At 42.7% G+C, this 22,223-nt stretch overlaps 1 protein-coding gene across 1 annotated transcript in view; it reads left to right on the forward strand.

Moving 5' to 3' along the window:
• Nucleotides 1-294: 294 nt before the first annotated feature.
• LOC107154287 (serine/threonine-protein kinase PAK 2-like) overlaps nucleotides 295-22,223 on the forward strand; it is a 36,793-nt gene continuing 14,864 nt past the window's right edge. Inside the window, exons 1-12 of the mRNA XM_015499897.2 lie at nucleotides 295-310; nucleotides 892-1,031; nucleotides 1,796-1,977; nucleotides 2,063-2,212; nucleotides 2,648-2,753; nucleotides 8,218-8,288; nucleotides 8,935-9,073; nucleotides 15,811-15,915; nucleotides 17,292-17,397; nucleotides 19,440-19,503; nucleotides 21,034-21,082; nucleotides 21,563-21,675. Of these exons, the coding sequence (XP_015355383.2) occupies nucleotides 295-310; nucleotides 892-1,031; nucleotides 1,796-1,977; nucleotides 2,063-2,212; nucleotides 2,648-2,753; nucleotides 8,218-8,288; nucleotides 8,935-9,073; nucleotides 15,811-15,915; nucleotides 17,292-17,397; nucleotides 19,440-19,503; nucleotides 21,034-21,082; nucleotides 21,563-21,675 (1,241 nt within the window). The remainder of the gene's footprint in view (nucleotides 311-891; nucleotides 1,032-1,795; nucleotides 1,978-2,062; nucleotides 2,213-2,647; nucleotides 2,754-8,217; nucleotides 8,289-8,934; nucleotides 9,074-15,810; nucleotides 15,916-17,291; nucleotides 17,398-19,439; nucleotides 19,504-21,033; nucleotides 21,083-21,562; nucleotides 21,676-22,223) is intronic.

Raw genomic sequence — 22,223 nt, forward strand, 5'->3', positions numbered from 1 at the left:
TTCACAGTGGCAGCCCTGGTCTTTCTAAGTGCTGTGTTCTTTACGTTTCCGTGAGTCTCCGGGCCAGCTGTCGGGTTCCCACCAAGAGACAGCAGGGAAATAGACAGTGAGAGTGCAGAGGCAGGGAGGTGGAGGCAGGCCAGGAGGGGAAGGAGGATATTTAGTGGGAAGTACAGAGATGTGGGGAGCCTGAGGATTTGGGGGGACTGTGGGAGGCTGGTAATGCTGGTGACATTTGGTGGAGGGAATGGGGTCTGTCTCTAGCCTGGATATTCAGATCTGTCCTTAAGGTCTATGGGTCTGACCTCAGGTAAGCCGGGCCTCGGAGTTGTACAGACTCATTGGCATGAATTTTTTGGACCCAGGCATCTTACACAGAGGTAAGGCCTCAGACTCCTGGGAGAGGGAGGTGGCACCCCAAGGCTGGTGCCTACAGAGGTCATTTGTAAAGGGCTGACCCCACCTGTGGCCTCAGGATCCCCTCTTACCCTGTCCTTATTACTTGGGCCCTGGCACTTCATTTCCCAAGCCACTGAAGTGTGAAAAACAGAATCCTGGAGGTTTTGCGGTTGCTTTAGAAGGGAGGACCGGGCAAGAGAGGCAGCAGGCTCTTCCAACCACACAGTTCACCCTTCCTCCTTCCCATTTCACACCCTACTCCAAGCACTGATCACTATTCCAAAGGGGGAGCTCCATGTAGAGCTCCTGTGGCTGGACAGCCCTTCTCTCTGACTGCTGCCCATCTGAGTGGTCAGCTTGCTCAACAGGGACCGGGGTTCCCCTGCCCTCCTCCTCCCCACCTTCTTGATGCCCAGTGATGCTATGGGGCTGCCCTGAGCATCAGAGTGATACAAGGGCCTCCTCCACTGCCCACACCTCTCCCCCTGCCAGGTGCCTTCGAGCAGGACCCTGAGGCTCCCTACATGGCACGAGTGAATGGCAGGTTGTACCACATGCCGTGGTATCCCACCTGCTATTTTCACCGCCTGCCCCAAACCTTCCACTGCAAAAGGTGTGACATCTGTGTGGAGGTGAGTGCTCCTCCTCCCTGTCCACTCACCAACCTATCTCCGGGCACCTGGCCAGGACCGGGAACCTCACATCATGAGTGGGCCAGGTGGGGGTATCAGACCATGTTCCCAGAGTGCTTCAAGTGGCTCTCAGCCACTGTTGGTCACTTATATATGTCATCACCTCTGTGTCTGCACCTGTCCAGGGAGGCTGGCCTTGCTTGCACAGGTGCTGACATGCAAAGGGCATCCCCTCTGTGCTGAGCCTGGTGGAGTCAGGTGGAGGAAAAACAGTGACTGTCCCCTCCCCTGGCTTGCTGATACTAGATCCCCAGCCCTTTAGGCTGACTGCTGCCCTGTCCTGGGGATCTTTGCCCGTCTTGGTCTGGGTGTCCCAGTTGGAGGGTTTCCTGGGTTCTGAGTGCGTTTCTCTGATGTGCCCACCCTGCTCGGGTTCACAAGTGCAGACGGCTGGTAGGGGAAGGGCATTTTTTTCATCCTTATCCAGTTTCTGAGAAAACGGAGCCCAGAGTTGTTATATCCTGGTCCAAGTGACACCAGGCAGGTCTTGTCTCTAAAGACCTCACTCAGGACAGGTGACCTGATGAGCCATGGGGTCCTAACTGTGCTCTAACCAGGGAAATGCCAGGTTCTCGCTCAGATGGGAACCCTTATGTAAGGTCAAGAGCAGGCGGCCTAGAGGGCTGCGTTAGGGGAGGCCTCAGGATTAGGGGATGATGGAGGGCATTCCAGAAGGACCCTCTGACCTGCCTCCTCTCCCCTAGGAGTTCGACCACCATTGCAGGTGGGTGAATAACTGCGTGGGGCACCGAAACATCCGGCTCTACCTGCTACTCCACCTGCTACTCCTCGTGTCTCTGTGCCTCTATCTGGGTACCGTGCTGGCCACCTGCGTGGTTTTCATCACACGCAGGAGGAACATGGCGTTTTTGGACAAAACCATGACGTATCCACACAGTCCCAAGGGTCCCACACTGGGAAGAGCTTGTGTGGTGGGGAGGGAGGGGCAAACAGCCCAGGANCCATTGCAGGTGGGTGAATAACTGCATGGGGCACCAAAACATCCGGCTCTACCTGCTACTACTCATGTCTCTGTGCCTCTATCTGGGTACCGTGCTGGCCACCTGCGTGGTTTTCATCATACGCAGGAGGAACATGGCGTTTCTGGACAAAACCATGACGTATCCACACAGTCCCCAGGGCCCACACTGGGAAGAGCTTGTGTGGTGGGGAGAGAGGGGCAAACAGCGCAGGAGAAGCAGGGTGATAGGGGAGGGGCTGACGTGGGCGGGGCTAGAGGGAGAAGTCACTGGGGAGGACCTGTGAAGGACAGGTAGAAGGCCAGTGGGGTCAGGGACACGGCGGTGTAGGATACCTGTGGAGTTAAGAATCTAGGGGCCCACAGAGTAGGGTAATGAAAGTTGAAAAGGGACAGGTGGGAGGACAGTGTGGTGGAGGGAGGCTTCCCTTGGGTGTATTGGACTAACTGTCCAGTCCAGGGAGGGAGAGCAGTGGGTAGTGCTAGCTGGGGGAGGAGGGAGGGAGGGAGCAGTGGGGTCGACAGGCGGGGCCAGGGAGGAGCTCTTCCATGGCTTTCCTTCTTAGCCTGTGCACAGCATCCTCGTGGCTGTACGCGCTGGGGCCCTCCTGGTCCCACTCATCCTGCAATTGTTCATCAAGGCAGTGGCGGTGGGCACCGCCAGGCGACCCTATGAGGAGAAGGTAAGTGGTGAGTGCGTGTGCCCTTGGCTGTGTGGAGGCATCTTGCACCTCTTCAATTAGACACTTTGTGCACTTTCTCCACTGTCCTTGGCCTTGATGGTGCCTCATGAGTCCTTCCAGACCCACCTCTGAAGACGCAGCTCAGAAATCTCTATACCCTGGAGCTTGGTGGCCATTCTGCCTCCTGGGTGCATTGCATTGAAAGCCTACTATGTGCTGGGTGTGCTAGGTGGCGGTTATTTGAGGGATGGGTGTAGAGGTGAGTAAGTACATCATGCACTTGTGTTGATAAGCAACCTGCCATCAGAATAACACCAGGAGACACCAGGAACACTCTGAGCGAGGGGTCAGTCCTGAGTGGTGTAGCCAACTGGAAGAGATTGGGAGTTTGGCGAAGCCCACGCTGTAGAGGAGAACATGCCACTCTCTGTGTCCTAGGTGTGCTTTTGGAGAGGCAGACAGGAGGGCATTGACTGTGAGAGGTACAATTTTGCAGAAAGTCACAGAAATCTGAAAGTAGAGTGTTAACAGAATGATGAAGAAACGGATCTAGATCAAGCACAAGGTGACATAGGCAATGAGGTTGACCCCATGGGGGTCAAGATTAGAAAGGCCCAGAAAGCCAAGCGTGGAATTTCCTTTGGAAGAAGTGGAAACCTGGGAGCCATGGTAAAATTTTGTGAAAATGTCATTCATTGAGGGGTAATTGCAAACAGTAAAATTCACCCTTTTTAGTCTATAGCTAGGGATTTTGACAAATGATATCATGTACTTTCCACCAAGATCAAGGTTAACCAGTTTCATTACAGAGAAAATCTTTTCATCTCTTGTTGTCATTTTGTCTCCCTGAGTCCTTGTGGTTTTTCTCTTTCCAGAATCATGCATAAATGGTGTTGTGGGCTTTCTACTCTGGCTTCATTCACTGAGCAGGATACATTTGAGATTCATCTATGTAGTTGCTCACATCAGTAGTTTATTGTCTTTTGTTTCTGTGTCGTATTGTATTTCCCTACAGATTATTTATACATTCATCAATTGAAGGATTTTTACTTTGCACCTAGGTTTTGGCAGTATTTTTGTTGGTTTATTTTGCTTTGTTTTTGTACCAGGGATTGAACCCAGAGATGCTTAACCACTGAGCAACCATCCCAGCCTCACCCCACCCCACCCCCAGCACCCTTATGTTTTCTTTTTGAAAAATTTTTACAATTTTGAGAAAGTGTTTACTAAGTTGCTTAAGGCCTTGCTAAGTTACTAAGTTACTGAGGCTTTGAACTTGCCACCCTCTTACCTTAGCCTCCCAAACCATTAAAGTCATGGGGAACTGTGCCCAGGAACTTTTCCCTGGGATTCTTTTAGTATGGCAATCACTTGACTAAAGGCTTTTTCAAGAAGACTGGTGGGCAGCATCAGTTATAAATAAAGCTGCCACAACAACCATTGATGCAAAAACATGTGGACATAAGTTTTCATTTCTGTTGGGTAAATTGTTAAGGGTAGCATTGCTGAGTCAAAAGATAAACATGTGGGATGTTTTAGAAAACAACTGTACTGTTTCTACTTTGTACCAGCAATGAATGAGAATTCCAGTTGCTCCACATCCTCAATAGCATTTGACACTGTCATTGGTCACTATTCTTTTTTGTTTTCAAATTGTAGCCTGTCTAATAAATTAGTAGTGGTATCTCATTAGGGCTCCAGTCTGTATTTTCCTAATGACTAATGATGTTGAGCATATTTTCGTGTCTTATCAGCCATGGGTACATTGTCGGTGAAGTGTTTGCTCCAAACTTTTGCCCATTAAAAAAAAACTGTGTTCTTTTCTTATTGAGTTTCAGGAGTTCCCTATAGTGGATTCAGATCTGTGTGTTGCAAATCTTCATCTTGCAATTCATGGCTTGTCATTTCATTTTCTTCATAGCATCTTCCAAAGAGCAGGAAACCTTGGTGTTGCTGTTTTTCCAGCACTGAGGATTGAATCAGGGGTGCTTGACCACTGAGCTTCTTCCCCAGCATTCGTTGTTGTTCACTCTGAATGGAACCTCATGTCCTCGGTGAGGAACAGTTTCATTGTTTTCTTCCCCATCTGTGTCTTTATTGCTTTTTCTTTGAGCATCCACTAGGAATGATAGGGGTGGGCATCTCTGACTGGGATTCCTTTAGTATGGCAATCACTTGACTAAAGGCTCTTTCAGGAAGACTGGTGGGCAGCATCAGTGGGGGAGGGGAAGCTGCAGACCCTGAGGCAGCTGGACAGACAGAGGAGCCTGTCTGCTCATCACCTCCCATCCTTTTAGTCACCACCCCACCACTGCCATATGTGGTTCCCTCCCCGCTGTGACTCCTGTGCTTGGCCCTTATTCCTCAGCCCTGTGGTCTGCCTGTCTCCTCCTCTCTCCAGCTTCTAGTATCATCATTGAGTTTGCCTGGCAGCCTTTTCCCTCCCTCCATCCTGTGGTTCTTCCAGCCCCAGGTCAGGCCATAGGCCATCGCCCTTCCTCCTCTGCTCAGAGTGAGGCCCTCCATGTCCAGGATCCCCAAGTCTCAAGGGACCTAAATGTGGGTCTGCCCTCTGGGATTCACCAATCAGGGCTCCTTTCCATTATTGGCAGTACCCATCTCAGGCACTGATCCCATGCTCCAACTTTACTCCCTTTCTACTCTGCCCCCTGACTGCAACTCCTGGAGTCACTTGCTTGGTGGTTGGTGGCAAAGACTCTGGTGTAAACCACATAAGTTCAAATCAGAGCTCTAGAACTGACCAGCAGGGAGACCTGGGGTATGCTACTCAGCCCCTGGTCACTCAATTTCCCTATCTGAAAAACAGGGAATTGTGGGTTGATTCATGTAAACCACATAGAACAGTGACTGGCACCAGAGAGTGCCCTGTGTGCTGCTGTTACATCACTACCATTCCTTCCCATGGTCATCTACACATGTTTGTGCTCAGATTAAAGTCATACAAGTCCCAGCCTTAACATCCCAGGCCTCCACTCCACCTGTTGTACCTTCTGGGCCTTATGTCCTGACAGAGTTGAGCTTGTTCACTAGCTCCCCCTTCACTTCCTGGCCCAGGTCCGCCCAGCCCTTGCTGTCAGGATGATGCTCTCATTAATGGCCAAGTTCAGCAGACATCTTCAGACTACTCTTTCTGGTCTAGACACAGCCTCTGAAACCAGAAGTCGCTGTCTCAGCACTTAACTCTCTGGGCTTCTCCTCTGCATGTACCTGGGTGCTGTGAGCTGGATTGCCTACATGGTTCCCATGATACTCTCTCTCTGCTCTACCCTTTCCACGCCCCTTGGTGCTCAGGACCTCAGGTTGCAGCTGCCCTCACCACTGAAAGTAGGCTGGCCATGCTGTTTGCAGGGTGCTTTCCATCCCCAGTGCAGTGACAGGGGTTTGTTTTTTGCTACTCGGTATTGAACCCAGGGGCACTTTACCACTGAACTACATCCCCAGTCCCTGCTACTTTTTATTGTGAATCAGGGTCTCACTAAGTTGCCGAGGCTGGTCTCAAATCTGCCTCAGTTTCCCAAGTCACTGGGATTACAGGTGTGTGCCACCATGCCTGGTTGGACAGAAGCATTTTTGATGCCCTGAAATATTTCTGATGGGGGTGCATCTCAGTGGTAGAGTGTGTGCTTAGCATGTGCAAGGCCCTGAATTCTTCATTCCCCAGCACACAGAGAAAAGACATCTGAATCAATGAGTGAACCAACAAACAGAAGAACCAACATTTGGGGATAGAAGGAAAGAGGAAAGGAACCGAGAGAAGCCTGGTGCCCTGACCCCCCAGGATAAGGGGAAGAAGGAGAGGCAGCAGGAAGTTGGTCAGAGATGGGGCAAGAAGAAGATGCCGCTGCATTTTGGTCCTGTGGAGTGTGAGGGCGTTTGAGACACAGAATTGGAGCAGGAGCCCCAGGAGTGGAGCCAGAGAGAGAGGCTGGTCTGGGTGGCACAGAGCTGTTGGATTCTAGTTGTGTGTGATAGGGTTCCATGTGGGGGGAGGATGGTATTCACATTTACCTCTCAGTTCTTAGAAATTTACTATCATTCCTTAAGCATTTTCTGTACTTTATGTACAATCAATATTTTCTGTACATGATATATATCTAATCAAATATTCTTTCTCTAAGTTTAAGGATTCTGTAATTTTTTTAATGCTCTGCTATTAATTAATTTATTTCTTCTAGTACTAGGGATTGAACCCAGAGGTGCTTTACCACCAAAGTTGTATCCCTAATCCTTGCTCTATTTTGTTTTGAGATAGGGTGTCACTAAATTGTTGAGGGCCTTGCTAAATTGTTGAGGCTGGCCTTGAACTTGCGATCCTCCAGCCTCAAAATCCCAATTCCCTGGGATTACAGGTGTGTGCCACTGCACCTGGTGGTATACTCCTTTCTTAAGTGCTGTGAACACCTTAAAGGAGGCAGATCCTCATAGAGGACAATGATTCGAGTTGCTTTTTGGACATATTCCAGAGCTGTTCTGATGTGGAGTCTTCTTTTCTTCTAGTGGAGAAGAGTGTTGAAGATGAAAGTCTTCATGTGTAGGCCATCGGAGACTTGGGGTGGATAGAGGTGCTGCTGGGCCACTTTCCATTATAACAGAGTATTTGCTACCTAAAGCTCATGAAGTTGGGGTGAAACTCAACCTGTTCTGGAAGGAGGAGGGGTCGAGGCTGAGGGATGGACTCAGGAGAAAGAGAAAGTAGAATAAGGGAGAGAGGAGAAGTCAGTCAGTGTCCTGGGAAGTACATGACCTTTGAGCTTGACCTTTCCTGCTTTGTGTACTGAAGGTCTTCAGCTCAGATTTTCCTGGAAAATCTGATTTTTTTTTTTTAATCTATCATCTTATATTTTTATTTATTTATTTATTTATTTATTTATTTATTTTATTTTTTATTGTTGGCTGTTCAAGAAAATCTGATTTTTAATTAGGGAAATATGTCTGGGCATCCCCTGCTGCCACTGGTCTCCCAGATAGTGAAACTCAATGAAGGTAGATTTTTAGAAAAAATCGAGAGGTAAGAAAGTCAAGTGGGAGCTGGGTGGTGACACCATCTTTGGATCAGTTGAGCAGAACAGCACAAGACAGATCTTAAAAGGTACCTGGAAGGATGAGGTGAGAGGACAGGTGTGGCCAATGGAGACAGATCAAGGATCCTGCAAAGGGAAGCACTAGGGGTTGAGGAGCCCTGAGAAGGCAGGAGAGGTGGGTGCTGGGTCAGCACTGTCTGGGGACAGCTGCTCACAAGTGGGTCGAGGGAGGTCACTCTTCCTGGGAGCCTGGGAAGGCAGGAGGCCGTGGGTCACTCTTGGGCACCCCTGTACCTAGAGCCTGGCCACAGGCCCAGGTTGAGTCCTGGCTTAACTGACCAACTTAGTGAGGGTCCCTGGGAGATGGCCTTGCCCAGTCCTGCTGATTCTGAACTCCTCTTCCCCTCCTCATTTCCCTCCAGCATGACAAGGCATTCAATGTGGGCTGCCCAAGAAACTGTTACATCGCACTATGTGCACCTTTGGGACCCAAGTGAGTTGGTCAACCAAGGGCTCAAGTGCTGGACCCTGGGGCTGGTGCGGGGGGGTGAAGCTGGGTTTATTTCCCTGGTCCCTGTCTCCAGCTCCCAGCCTTAACACTCCCTGTTCCTTTCCCTTGGGGTTTTCTCCAGGGCACTCTGGGAGTTTCTGGGAATTTCACTCTTCCTTGGTGTTGTGTGGTGAGCCGTTCTAATTAGACCGTGGCCGCCATTAGAAGATGGCGCCGGCTTCCACTGTGGCCTGTGATAAACAACTCCTAATATGGAGAATTGGCACGCAATCCCTTACCACCCTATGAGAAAGGTCCACGTGGCAGCTTAAGATTGGTATGCTGGAGGCTTTATTAGGCTGTGCTTGGGCGCTCGGCGACGGGTCACTAGAAGATGATACATGAATCAAGGCCTGAATAAACTGCTGAAAGAAGAATCCTGTGTCGTGTTTTCCCTTGCCGGCGAGGGGTCGCGGCAGTGTTGTAGGTTCTTGCCCCAAGAAATGTGCTCGAGGGGAATGGCAGCCTGGATAAGGCTTCTGGATGAGGGCCCTGGGATCTGTGCTTTCCCAGCTGAGGGGTGAGAGTGGTCAGGGAGACCAGGCCAAGGTGGGTAGTGACTCCTTGCATTTGGCCTGTTGCTTCCCAGGTACATGTCTGAGGCGGTCTGCCTTCAGGTGGACCAGGGGACCAACTGGGGGCCAAAAGAACACCTTAAAGACCTCCTTTGGCCCAGGTATGCCACTCAGGCCCCCCCAAGGAGTGGCAAGTCTGCACCTGTACAGAAGGTAAGGAGTATCAGGTGAGCTTTGAACCATGGGAAATGTGGTTGCACATGTGTTAGGGGAAGCCCCCGATGTCGGGCTGGCCCTGAAGCTGAAGCACTTGGAGCATAAGGAGTGGGATTATGGACCTGGAGGGTACAGGGTCCAGGTCACAGGGCTTCAGAGCACACTAAGGTGTCCCTGGATAGACAAAGAGAAAAGACTGAAACACACTTTCTGGTTGGCTTTGGGCCAGTCCTTACTTTTTTGGTCCCCAGTTTCCTCAGCTATTAATGAGGACTGAGACTAGTCCAGTGGTTTATGTTTTAAAGAAAATTCTGTTTCTTTTATGTGTGTGTGTGTGAGTGTGTGTGTGTGTGTGTGTGTGTGTGTGTACATATATAAATATCAGTTGTAGATGGACACATATATTTGTTTTATTTGTTTATTTTTATGTGGTGCCAGGGATTGAACCTAGTTCCTCATGCATGCTAGGCAAGCACTCTACCCCAGAGCCACAACCCCAGCACCCCCAGATTTCTTTTTTTAATGGAAATTTTTGACATATGATGTGAAAAAATTTGTGTGGAGCATTAGTTGTACAGTGGGGTGGGTAACGCATAGTGCCCCCCATGGTCCCTTACCGTGATGTGGTGCCAGCCCTCTCCCTTGTCCTGCCTCTGGCACCCTGGGACTTAACTGTGAGTTGTGGGGTGGAGGGTAGGGAGATATCCCCCATGTACTGACTCTGTGTTTAGCTTCTCATCAGCCCAGTGGTGCATTGGGAGGCTTCCAAAGGAGGCTTGGCCTCCCATTCTCCCTTCATACCCAACAATGCCAGGACATGCAGCAGAAATTCATCTCCGGAGCCCCATGTGGGGGTCTCTTGTGCCTGAGCCCTCAATTCCCTGTTGAGAGTGCCAAGACCCCCACGCCTGTAATATACACATATTTTTTTTGCTGCTTCCTATGGCAGCTGTGCCTATGTGTCCTAGGTTCAGGGAAGTGTGTTTCCTGACGTTGGGTGGAGGCTCTGAAGGGCTGGGACAGGGCCCTCCTGGTTCATTTTTGGTCTCTGGAGACTCAAGCTCATAAACCAACACTGCCTGACTCTTTGCCCTTGGGAAGACATTCAGCATGTCTCTCATCCTTAAAATGTGGTAACAGTAATAATCACAGTGACTGACCTGGCTGGCTTCCTGGCAAGGGCTGCAGATGGACAATACCCACCAGCCTGGAAAATACCAAGTGCGCCTGAAACAATTCCATAAAATACAAAGGGAACTTGTTTATTGTTAGTCCTAATAGGCTAGTAGATTAGTCAGAAACTACAAAGTTTCAGTTAACATGAGAAAGTTTTGGAGATATAATAGTCAATATGGTTGTTACAGTTAATTTACTGCATACTTGAAAACTGATAATAGAGTTGGGTACAGGTGTGCCCATCTATAAACCCAGCTACTCAAGAGACTGAGGCATGAGGATCACAAGTCAAAGATCAGTAACTTAAAGAGAATTGTTTTCTGTATGTATGTGTGTGTATATGTGTGTGTGTGTGTGTGTGTGTGTGTGTATATATATATATATATATATATATATATATATATATATATATATATATTCCTGGGGATGNCCATCTATAAGCCCAGCTACTCAAGAGATTGAGGCAGGAGGATCACAAGTCAAGGATCAGTAACGTAAAGAGAATTGTTTTCTGTATCAAAAAAAAATGTTTTGGGGATGTAGGTCAATGGTAACACACCCCTGAATTCAATCCTCAGATGTGGAAAAGGAAAGAAAAATTGACCATCACTTTTGTGGGTTTTCTGTTTGTTTAAGGTGGAGTTCCCCGTATGTTGGCCAGGCCAGTCTTGAACTTCTGAGGTCAAGCAAACCTCCTATGTCAATGTGCTGAGTGCTGGAAGGCAGATGTGCACCACTGGACTGGCTAGAAAAGGGATTGTAAACTGGGTTTGGTGGCACATGACTAATTCCAGCAACTTAGGAAACTGAGGCAGCTTTAGGCCAGCCTCTGAAATTAGCAAGACTGTACCTCAAAATAAGAAGAGCTAGGCATAAAGCTAAGTGGTAGGATGTCCTTGGGCTCAACACCCCAGTGCTGGGGGAAAATGTGTGTATACACACACACACACACTCACAGATATATAGATACACATAGATATATAGACACACACACACACACACACACACACACACACACACACATATATATATATATATATATATATATATATATTTCATTATATAGAAGGATTTGGAGAGTTTAGATTTCTGCTTTGGTGTAGTACGAATAAGCATGAAAACTGGTTTCCTTGAGCGAGCGAGGCAAGAGCTCTACCATTGAGCCACACTAGAGACCTTACATTTAAATTTGGGTTAATTTTTCACTGTTAGTTATTGGAGGACCCCACATTTTCTTTTTCATTTTCTTTGGGCTTGTGTTGGGGCTTCCTCTGATGCTCAGATTGGTCTCAAATTTGTGGGCTCCAGTGACTCTCCTGTTCCTGCTTTCTGAACAGGAGGTACTACAGGTACATGCCACCACACTTGGCTGTGCAATCTCATATTGATAAGACATTTTACATGTGATAGGAATCCCAGAATCAAAAACAGCAATTTAAGATGACTGAGCATAGTGACGTCTGCCTATCATCCCAGCATCTTAGGAGGCTGAGGCAGAAGCATCATAAATTAGAGACCAGCCTGGGTAGTTTTAGCAAGACCCAATCTCAAAGTAGAAAGGGCTGGGAATGTCGCTCAGTGGTATAATGCTCCTGGCTTAAATACCTAGTACTTCCAAAAACAAATTAAAGAATAAAAATATTAGGGCTCGGGTTGTGGCTCAGTGGTAGAGTGCTTGCCTAGCACGCATGAAGCCCTGGGTTAGAGCCTTAGCACCACATAAAAATAAATAAAATAAAGGTATTGTGTCCATCTACAACTAAATATTTATTTTAAAAAAATAAACATGAAAGCTGGGTTTGGTAGCACGTGCCTGTACTTGCAGCTACTCTGCAGACTGATACACAAAGATCACTAGAGACCATGAGTTTGAGATAAACCTGGGGAAAATGGTGAGACCATATGTCTCAAAAACAAAAACTAAATACTAATATTAATACTACTACTACTAATAATAATAATTTGTGAAGCCAAGCACTTTGGTTCACCCCTACAATCCCAGAGGCTCCCGGTTGAGGTAGGAAGATCACACGTTTGATGCAGGGGTTGGGGTCTTAACAAGACTCTTGTCCCAAATTTGCAAAAGGGTGGGGGGACTGGGGATGAAGCTCAGTGTTAAAGCACCCCTGGATTCAGTCCCCAGTACAGGAGATGGGGGAGGAAACAAGCCAATTTGACTCCATATCATTAAGACCTTGGGACTAGAGGTAACTTGTGGTAATGTTTAGCAGGTGCTTAGCAGCTTAAGGCCTGGGTTTAATCCCAAACACCAAAAAAACAAAACAAAACAAGACAAAACAATAAAAACAAAAACAAAATTTAAAAAAACCCTTTATGTATATATCCCAAATCACAAATGAATATGTTACTTTCACATATATACATTTTGACCCAGAAATGTAATATTTAGCACGTGTGTCCTTGGGGAGCCATAGAACAGCATAGATTATGGGTTGTGTCCCATTATTTAGATAGCAAAATGTAGCAAAAAATCAACTCAAATATCATTAGTAGTAAATTGGTTAAAAATATGGCATGACCATTTAATGTACTACTAGATTGTTTTAAATAGATTTAGGGGGGAAAAAAAAAACTATAATGTATTGCTGGGTTCAGTGGAGCATGACTGTAATCCCAGAAGCTTGTGAGGCTGATTTAGGAGGTTTACAAGTTCAAAGCCAGACTCAGCAACTAAGTGAGGAACTAAGCAATTTAGTGAGACCCCTGTCTCAAAAAATAAAAAGGCTGAGGGTATGGCTGAGTGGTTGAGTGCCCCTGAATTCAATCCCTGGTACTCCTCCTCCTCCCGGCCTAGAAAGATCTGAAACAGTAAACACTGTATGAAGTGGGTTCTTGGTTTCAAAACCCTACATTTGTATTCCCTGAAGTGCTGAAGTTGGAATGGGCCTGCCGCCCTGTGTTCTCTGTCTAAAGCCTAGAGCAGAACCAGACATAAGCAAGCGTCCTTCTTCCTGTTTGCTGTCCCCTGACTTTTGCTTTTGGCTTAAGCCTTCTCAATTAGGAGCTACTCTGGTGGATGATGAACAAGAGGAAATACAGGTTTGACACTTCTGTCCATCTCCTCAAACACACCATTCCCATTCCTCTGTTTGGATCTTTCCTGTTGATTTGCAAAATAAATATGGAAAAGTAGAGTTTTAGAAAATGAGACCATTTAGAATTTAGTCAAATCTAAAATTATGTGTATGGGTTTGTTTTATGTATGTTGATGTTTATCTCTGAAAATCGATAGTACTAGAGCAATTCAAACCACAACTCATGTCTGAATTTCTCTTTGTTAGGGCATGCCAGCGCAGCGGGCTCAGTTGCCACAAACCTTCAGGGTCCTCAAAGGAAAGCCAACTGAGCATCCTCTAGCTGTGCGGGGTGTCAACAAGTATTATAACGCCAGCACCTTGAAGCAGAAAAATCTCAGATTTCCTCCTCCTGGTGAGACATCAGACAGTGGTAAAAGACTGAATCCCATGGAAACTTGTGAAGCACTGATAGATAAAAAGATCATTTCTGGAAAAATAAAAAGCTAAACTGTATTGTTCCTACTTTCTCCTACATAGATACTGCTTTTTGTCAGCTGTCCGGATGGCTCTTGAACATCATCTGGAGACTGAGGATTTCATTGATCTCATAATTTTGTTAGAAATGGAATTGGATATGTTACATTTTTCCCATATTTCTTATACATTATAATTCAACATGGTAGTGGGATTCACACTTGTTCCATGTTGTTACATTTACTTGGGTTTTTTTTCCTCCTCACGGATTTCAATGATTTTCAGTTTAGAAGGAAAAAGTGTGGATATATAGACATGTTTATGCTGGAGATATGTTTATTGTCAGTGGCATAGAAGGAAGTTTTGCTTTACAAATGCACAGACCTTGAAATAAAAAGTATTTTCTACTCAAAAATTACTTCCAAATACATAAAAATAAGCCTTATAACTAAAAGGATTTTTTCCTCAGAATTAGAATCTAAGTGGGTAAGAATTGGAATATACTGGATTTTTAAAAACAGTTTGTGTAAGGCAGCATCGGAATGAAGTCCACGTGGTGCAGTTGGTTGAGCGATACCTGGAATGTCTTTGGAGATTTAGTTAGACTCCCCTTCCCCACACTGGTTCTCCTGCTTTCTCTTCTTTGCACTGTACTTTAAAAGATGCAAAATCATTTCTCCCATTTCTCTCTGTGTAGATTTTGCCCATTACAACCACAAGATATATAATTTTTATTTAATATGTTTCTCAGTCTCTAAAGTCATATATATAGTTTTTAAAAATAATCTATGTATGCAAAAATCATATGTGGTTGGATTAATTTTATTTAATATGTTTACATCATCACAGAGATAAAGGCTATGTTCAAAAAAGAAGTAGACTTCTTTGCAAGTAATACTGATCTTGACTTTTTCTATAAATAACTTACCTGGTATCCTTAGGAAAAGGTCAGACTTTTACCTAGAACTTCTGTGTCAACTAACTAGTAAGTTGCATTTTACAAATAAAGAAACCATGTCAAAAATAATTATTTTCCCAGTTGCCATGTTTGGTGGCTTTATATCCTTTTGCTCTTTGGTAGACAATTCTCTGGAGAAAGTATCTTAAACAAGGAATGTTTTATTTTAATATAGCTTGGTGGGCATGGTTTTCATTACACTTTGGTGGGGGCGGGGTACCAGGGTTTGAACCCAGGGGCACTCAACCCCTGAACAACATCCCCAGCTCTATTTTGTATCTTATTTAGAGGCAGGGTCGCACTGAATTTCTAAGCACCTAGCTAAATTGCTGAGGCTGGCTTTGAACTCAAGATCCTCCTGTCTCTGCCTCTTGAGCCACTTGGATTATAGGCATGGAATTACCAGGCCAGGACTCCATTACATTTTAATAACTTGATTGAAGTATAATTTACATACCATGAAAGTCAACCATATTAATTATCTATCCAGATTTTTCAAAATGTATGTTTAGGGTTCCATTAAGTTTATAGAGTTAGTAGCTTATTCTTTTATAAATTATTATTTTTATATTACTATTTCTATCATATTTCTACAGAAGTGATTCTACTTAAAATGAAATCAGTTTTAAGACATTTCACTTGCTCCTATTTTATATTATTTTTCTTTTTGTCATAGAAAAGTTTTTTCTGGTGAATTGTTAACATTCCCTTCTCTTTCATTTTCAGAGAAGGATTGCTTCCCTCTGGAACGCCAGCAGTAAGTTGACTTATTTCTTATAGTTCTTGTTCTAATTAAGGTTACCAAAACAAATCATTTTTATTTTGCTTTCTAAAATAAGAGGTAAAGAACTATTTAATGTTTCTAAATAGTACTCAAGAATATTTATCATATATGTGTATTTACTTTTCCATATTTCAGAAAATCACCTTTACTTTTTAATTGATTATATTGGAACCAATGAGGTTTAATCATTTAAAAGTTAGCTATTGAAAAATAACTTCTTAAAGTTTGTTTTAAAAAGAAGAGACCTGGTCACATTTTAATCTTTGACTTTTCCTGGCTTGTCTTCCTTTGCTCCTGAACACAGCTGAACACCAAGGGGCCAGAAACATCAGCAATAGTAATGGAGGAAGATGATGGTGATGGAGGGGTGCAGCCTTTCACTGCCCCACGACATGGCCACACAAGACCAGTGAGTGACTAATGACCTGGTGTGCACATCTGTGCATGTGTGTTAGAAAAACAGCTGTTTGTGTTTGACTTTCAGTGATAATTAAAATAAGCCTTCAAGTTTAAAATATTTTACTATGAGAAAATTAAGATTAAATTAAAATTTTTACCTAAAGAGTACTCATCAAAAACCACGTTTTTGAAAAATAAAACTCTATGCATTCTCTAAATGTTAGAATACTTAACTCACTGGGGTTTTTCTTTCCATGTTTTGCCCCCTTTTCCAGAGAGATCATCTATTGCTCTGTTTTTTCTCTGTTTCATAATGTGGGTAACTCTTCTACCTAAAACTTAGATCTTTCCTCTTCCCCAGATTATGTACTTTATTTCTCATTTTGACATTTCTCTCAAAGCCTTGATGGCATTCTAAAGACAGTTGAGAGTGAAATTCCTCCCCAGCTGAGGAGAATTTCAACAGTAAAGAGCTCAGATGGAGTCAGGGAGAGAAGTACTAAGGGGGCTGGACTGTGATGTGGTGGCTCTGAGGACTGCCATTGGATTCCCATCTCATGACAGATGGCTGTGTTTTCTATATTCCTTACAACTGGCTCTTTGAAGTGAAAGAGGGAGGGTAGGTTATATTTGTGTAAAATGTTTTGTGAAAATTAGTTATTTCAACGTCAAGATTTCTAGTCTTTTGCATTTTATCTTTTTGTGAAAAATGTTAGTTTTAAAGTGTGCTGCTATGTTGTTTTACTATTTTATCTTTTTAACTTTAAAAAATATATTTCGTTGTAGATGGACACAATACCTTTATTTTATGTAGTTATTTATTTGTGTGGTATGAGGCGTGAACCCAGTACCTCACACATGCTAGGCAAGCACTCTACCACTGAGCTACACCCCCAGCCCCTGTTATACTATTTTATATCTGGGCACACAGAGATTTTATTCATAGACCTGCTATTTTGCTAGTTATACTTTTTTTTTTTTTGGCACTGTGTATTGAACCCAAGGACACTTAACTACTGAGCCACATTCCCAGCCCTCTTTTTTATTTTTTATTTTGAGACAGGGTCTTGCTAAATTGTTAAGGCTGGCTTTGAACTTGGAATCCTCCTGTCTCAGTCTCTCAAGTTGCTGGGTTACAGGCATGCACTGCTGCATCCAGCTGCTAGTTATACTTTTAAATAAGTTCATGCTATGGCAAAGAAAAATGTTTCACATTTTTTTTCACTACATGATTTTTGTAAGTCTGAAAGTATGGCTTTCTTTAGAACAAGAGAAATAACTTAGTTTTGGTTAAAAATTAAGGAATTCTGAGTAGTGTTAGAATATTTGAAAATATTTGTTTTAAAATCTCAGTCATGAACAATATCTCGGCATATTTCCACACAGTCTATAACTGATGCTCTTCCTGCACCTCTTGGTGATGCGACTGTGGGCAGTGGTGCCAAGAGAAAGAACACAAATTTGACCGATGAGGAGATTGTGGCGAAAATAAGTATGTTATCTACTTTTCATATTATTTATGAGTTAGCATTTCTTAAAACATTTGACCCACGTCTGGGGATAGAGCTCAGTAGCAGAGCACTTGCCTGGTATGTGCAAGGCCTTCTGCAGCACTGAAAAGAAAAAAAAAGACCCAGTTGAACTGAAATATATACCTTTTATTTTAGCTTAAGGCAGAAAGACTATTTCTTATAGGAGTAATTGCTTCAATTCAAATGTAGTGAGCTGGGCATGGTGGCATATGAATATAATCCCAGCAATTTAGGAGATTGAGGCAGAAGATTTCAAGTTCAAGGTCAGTCTGGGTGATAGTGAGACTCTGTCTCAAAATAAGATATAAAGGGCTGGGCATATAGCTCAGGGGTAAAGTGCCCCTAGATTCAACTTCCAGTACCACCCTCAAAAAGTGAAAGCAAAATATTATTCATTTTGTTTGCTATTGCATTTGAAATATATTATGCATTGATAGTGAAGTCAGTCCCTTCGGGAGCAATACTATTTCCTATGAGCCAAATGTAAAGAGTATGAACATGGTCATAGTTGGAAACCTTATCAAAGGAGGTTTGTATATGTTTGTCCAGACCTATAGCTTTTCAAAATAGATACATTTAGTCATAAAATATATTCCAAGGAAAAACATGTTTTCCATGTCTCTTTTAAATCATTTACTATTGTAAAACATGTTTTCCATGTCTCTTTTAAATCATTTACTATCAGTAGCCTGAATCAAGCATTATAAATAATGTAAACAGTTCCAGGAAGGGGGTCACAATAATGTCTGATTACAAGCCCCCAGTAACTATAGTTATAAAAAACAATGTGATGAAGAAGGCTCAAGGAAAAATACTTTAGAGAAGATGGGTTGTTATAAGCACTTACATATTCAATGTTCTGGATTCCTTAGTATTTTCCAATATAAAACTGCTTTAACTGTGACATCCTAGGGATATTTGTATATAATAATCTTTATCTTAGAAGGGGTGCTGCTTTAAAAAATAAACTAAAATTAGTTTACTGTGATTATTCATTTGTGACCTTTATCTATCACATCCCCTGTGTTTATGCCCTTAGTTTCTTGGCTTGACTCTTAGTAGTTTACTTGAGATTGAATTACCTTCATAAGATTATTTATGTGGGTTTCCTTGACATGGCCCTGTCCTTGTTTATCTTGAGGTAGTGAAATTTTAATGTGATTTTCTTATATATTGACTTTACTGGTCATCAGAATTCACACTAGGATTTTATATCCAACCTCCTAATTTTACCATTTCGTAGTCATTACTTTGAACATTGCTAACACAGATATATGATTATTCCATAGTAGAGTAATGTCTGTAGAAGGAGGTGGTTTTCTAAATATATTGAAAAAAGATATCCTGGAATAGTCAGAAAAGTCAGTTAGGATTATTCATTTGACTATCACTTATTTATTATTACTGATAGTTGTTTCATAATTTATCATTAGTATATAATACATGCAGTGAAGAAGAAATGTAGAGTGCGGAATTTCCAAGTTTTTGTTTGTTTTTGATCCTAGGGATTGAACCCAGGGGTGCTTTACCACTGAGCTACACCCCAATCCTTTTCAGTTTTTTTGTTTGGAGACAGGGTCTCACTGAGTTTCCAAGACTGGTGTTTCTTTTGCTTCAGCTCCTGATTATTTGGGATTTCAAGCATGTGCCGCCATACCCTGCTGGAATTACCATTTGGAAAGCTGTACATCCTGAGAGTCCCCTTAATTCTCAGGCAGACTAGAACATTCAATTGTTCTGAAATATCTTGATGCTTGAGAAAGTGATTAGTTAGGAGTCCCAACCTAATGGAGAGTATGTGTCTTCTTGTTTCGAACACACTTTTGCTTTTCTGAAGTTTCTTCAATGTTTTGTTTGGAACCATTTATTGTTGAAACTTGATGTGTTTGAAAACGACTGTTTTAAAATCAGTAGAGTTTATTAAAAGGAATCATGATACTAAAATTGATTTGTTTTTAAAATTCTTGACTGAAAGAATTCAATGTTGTTTTTGTTTAACAAGGAACTATGGTGAGCATCGGTGACCCTAAAACAAAATATAAAAGATATGAAAAAATCGGACAAGGGTAAGTGTTTATGATTGTATTGTTATAATATTCACTACTTACTGGGTATTCAACATAAGCTCTCCTCCCTCCCCCACACCAACATAAGAACTCACTATATTCTATGAGTGGTACCTTAAGGGATTTGTGTAAATACATAATGCAATTGTTCAAAAACCCTACATGTTAGCAATGACTTTATATCATTGTTTCTTCTTGAATGTTATTTCTCATAGATGGTAAGGGGTTATTAGATGGAAAAGTTGCCCATGACATATTTAAAAGCCAACTTTATTGCAGGATTATAGGCCATAAAATCTCTTGACTTGGGGCTGGGTATGAAGTTCAGTGTAGAGCATGTGTCTGAATTACATGAGGTCTTGGCTTCCATCCCTGGCATTGCAAACACAAAAGCAAAGCAAAGCAAAGCAAAAACCCACACATTGATCTGGGCTTGCTGGTGCACACCTATAATCCCAGCAACTCAGGAGGCTGAGTTAGGAGGATGGCAAGTTTTCAGCCAGCCTCAGCAATTTAGTTAAAACCTAAGATCAAAAGGACTGGGGAGTTAGCTCAGTGCTAAGGTACCCCTGGGGTTCAATCCCAGTACTAAATAAATAAATAAATACACAAAGTGTTTTTGAATCCTATTATTGAGTATTGATCTTTGATCTGCCACTCTGATTCAGTAATTTGTTTTTAAACTATGCTAAGCTCTTTCCTGTATTGCTTTAGAGCAAATGATAATCTTGAATTTTTATTGTTACTAATCTCTAGAAAATGTTCTATGAACTTAGAGAGAATTAGTAGGATTTAGAATGAGAATTTTTGGAAACATCCTTAATTTCTTTTTTAACAACTAAATTCAGTTCAGCACTGATTTTAATAATAATAAAAGTTGAAAATCACCTTAATATTTTAAACATGATAATATGTTGAATAATTAATAATGAGTGAATAAGAATCATGCCTATGTATGTGGATAGGTATCAGAAATTCAGGTGAATTATCTATTAGTTTGTTTGTGGTCCTGGGGATTGAACCCAGAGGCGCTTCACCACTGAGCTAGTTCCCCAGCCCCTTTACAGGTGTGTGCCACCATGCCCAGTCAGATGAATTTTTAAAAGCAAATTGTAGAGAAATACCTGAACATTAACTTCATAATTGAAAGTATAGGAACACGCTTGGAAAGTCGCACATCAAATACAGGATGAACACCCAATGCAGGTTCCCTGAGGTGGAGGGAGAACGCTGCAGGCAAGGGCACACCAGAAACTTCCAGGTGCAGTTGTTTGTTTCTTAAGCAGGGAGCTGTCAGAATGAGTGTCTGTTATTCACTCTTTTCTTTATCTTTTCCCCTATATTTTTGTAGGACTGAAATATTTCAAATCAAAGTTTTGGCTACAAGGATTGCCTCCTCTTTTCCCTTTCCTTTTCCTGTTTTTAAGATGCTAAATCTAAAACTTAACCGTGAGAAGGGTAAAGTCCTTAGCTCTTATAAATGGCAGTGATTTAGAAATCTGAATTCTGACTGTGTCTTGTTTCCCCTAGGTTTTCTGGTACGGTTTTTGTTGCTATTGATGTGGCTCTGGGGCAAAAGGTAGCAACTTTTTCATACTTCTAGATGTTCTATTAGCTTTTTGTTTAGGAGAAAAACTAGACAAAGCTCAGCATAATCAATAGGAATATACTTTTTAGTTGGATATGTTGTAGAATTAGTCTATATAATTTTATAGCCATTCTCACATGAGGGTGAACAAAGAAGGAATTATGTCATAAATAAGCAAATATTTTTTAAAAAAGTTTTCCCAGATTGGAGTGAAAAGAGGGTTAATTCCTGGCACTGGACTGATCTGAGAGGTTGGTTAATCAACTTCAAAATAATTCTGAACATATTTAGGGTTCAGGTAGTATAAAACACTGAGCATAGTCAGTGTGCAAGTGAAAATACTAATTATTTGTCAGTTGTAATCTCACTATGTAATATCATGTGTTACTATAAATTAGTGACTGGTTGGTGTTTGTTACTTTCTAAGAGAACTAGGAAAACCATTTTTTTTCAATTCTGTTTCCATTATAGGTTGCGATTAAGCAGATTGATTTAAAGAAACACCCACAGAAGGAACTGATCCTTAATGAACTTTTGGTGATGAAAAAACTAAAGAATCCCAATATAATTCACTTCTTGGACAGGTAAATACGTTTGAAGTTCTTTTAAACATTAGGATAAAAATATGGAAATTGATAGTCTGGTGGTTCAACGGAGGCTAGCCACTTTGAAGTGTCAATAGTGAAGAGTAAACTTAAAAGAGAAAGAGGAGAGGTGAAACTAGCCTACTCCAAGTTAGAAAGTCCTTCTGTTACAAGGATATTACTTGGCAAGTGAGAGAAGGCAGCTAAATGAAGCACATTGCAAATGATATGTATATTCATGCAAATGATCAGAAGCAGAAACATTTAAGAAATGGTCAGCTGGGATTCATATCTTAATCCACAGAGCTGACTAGCAGTCAATTCTTAAACATTTAGATCAGTTTTTATTTCAAATGCTGTTCTTTGTGTACAAATTGTATATGTTTATCAAAAGCTCATGTAGGCCGTGTGTGTTGGTCCATGCCTGTAATCCCAGTGACTGGGGAGGCTGAGGTAGGAGGATCATGAGTTCAAAGCCAAAATTTAGCAAGGGCCTAAGCAACTCAGTGAGACCCTGTCTCTAAATAAAATACAAAATAGAGCTGGGG

Source organism: Marmota marmota, unplaced genomic scaffold (genome assembly GCF_001458135.2).
Source record: "Marmota marmota marmota unplaced genomic scaffold, marMar, whole genome shotgun sequence".
NCBI lineage: Eukaryota > Metazoa > Chordata > Mammalia > Rodentia > Sciuridae > Marmota > Marmota marmota.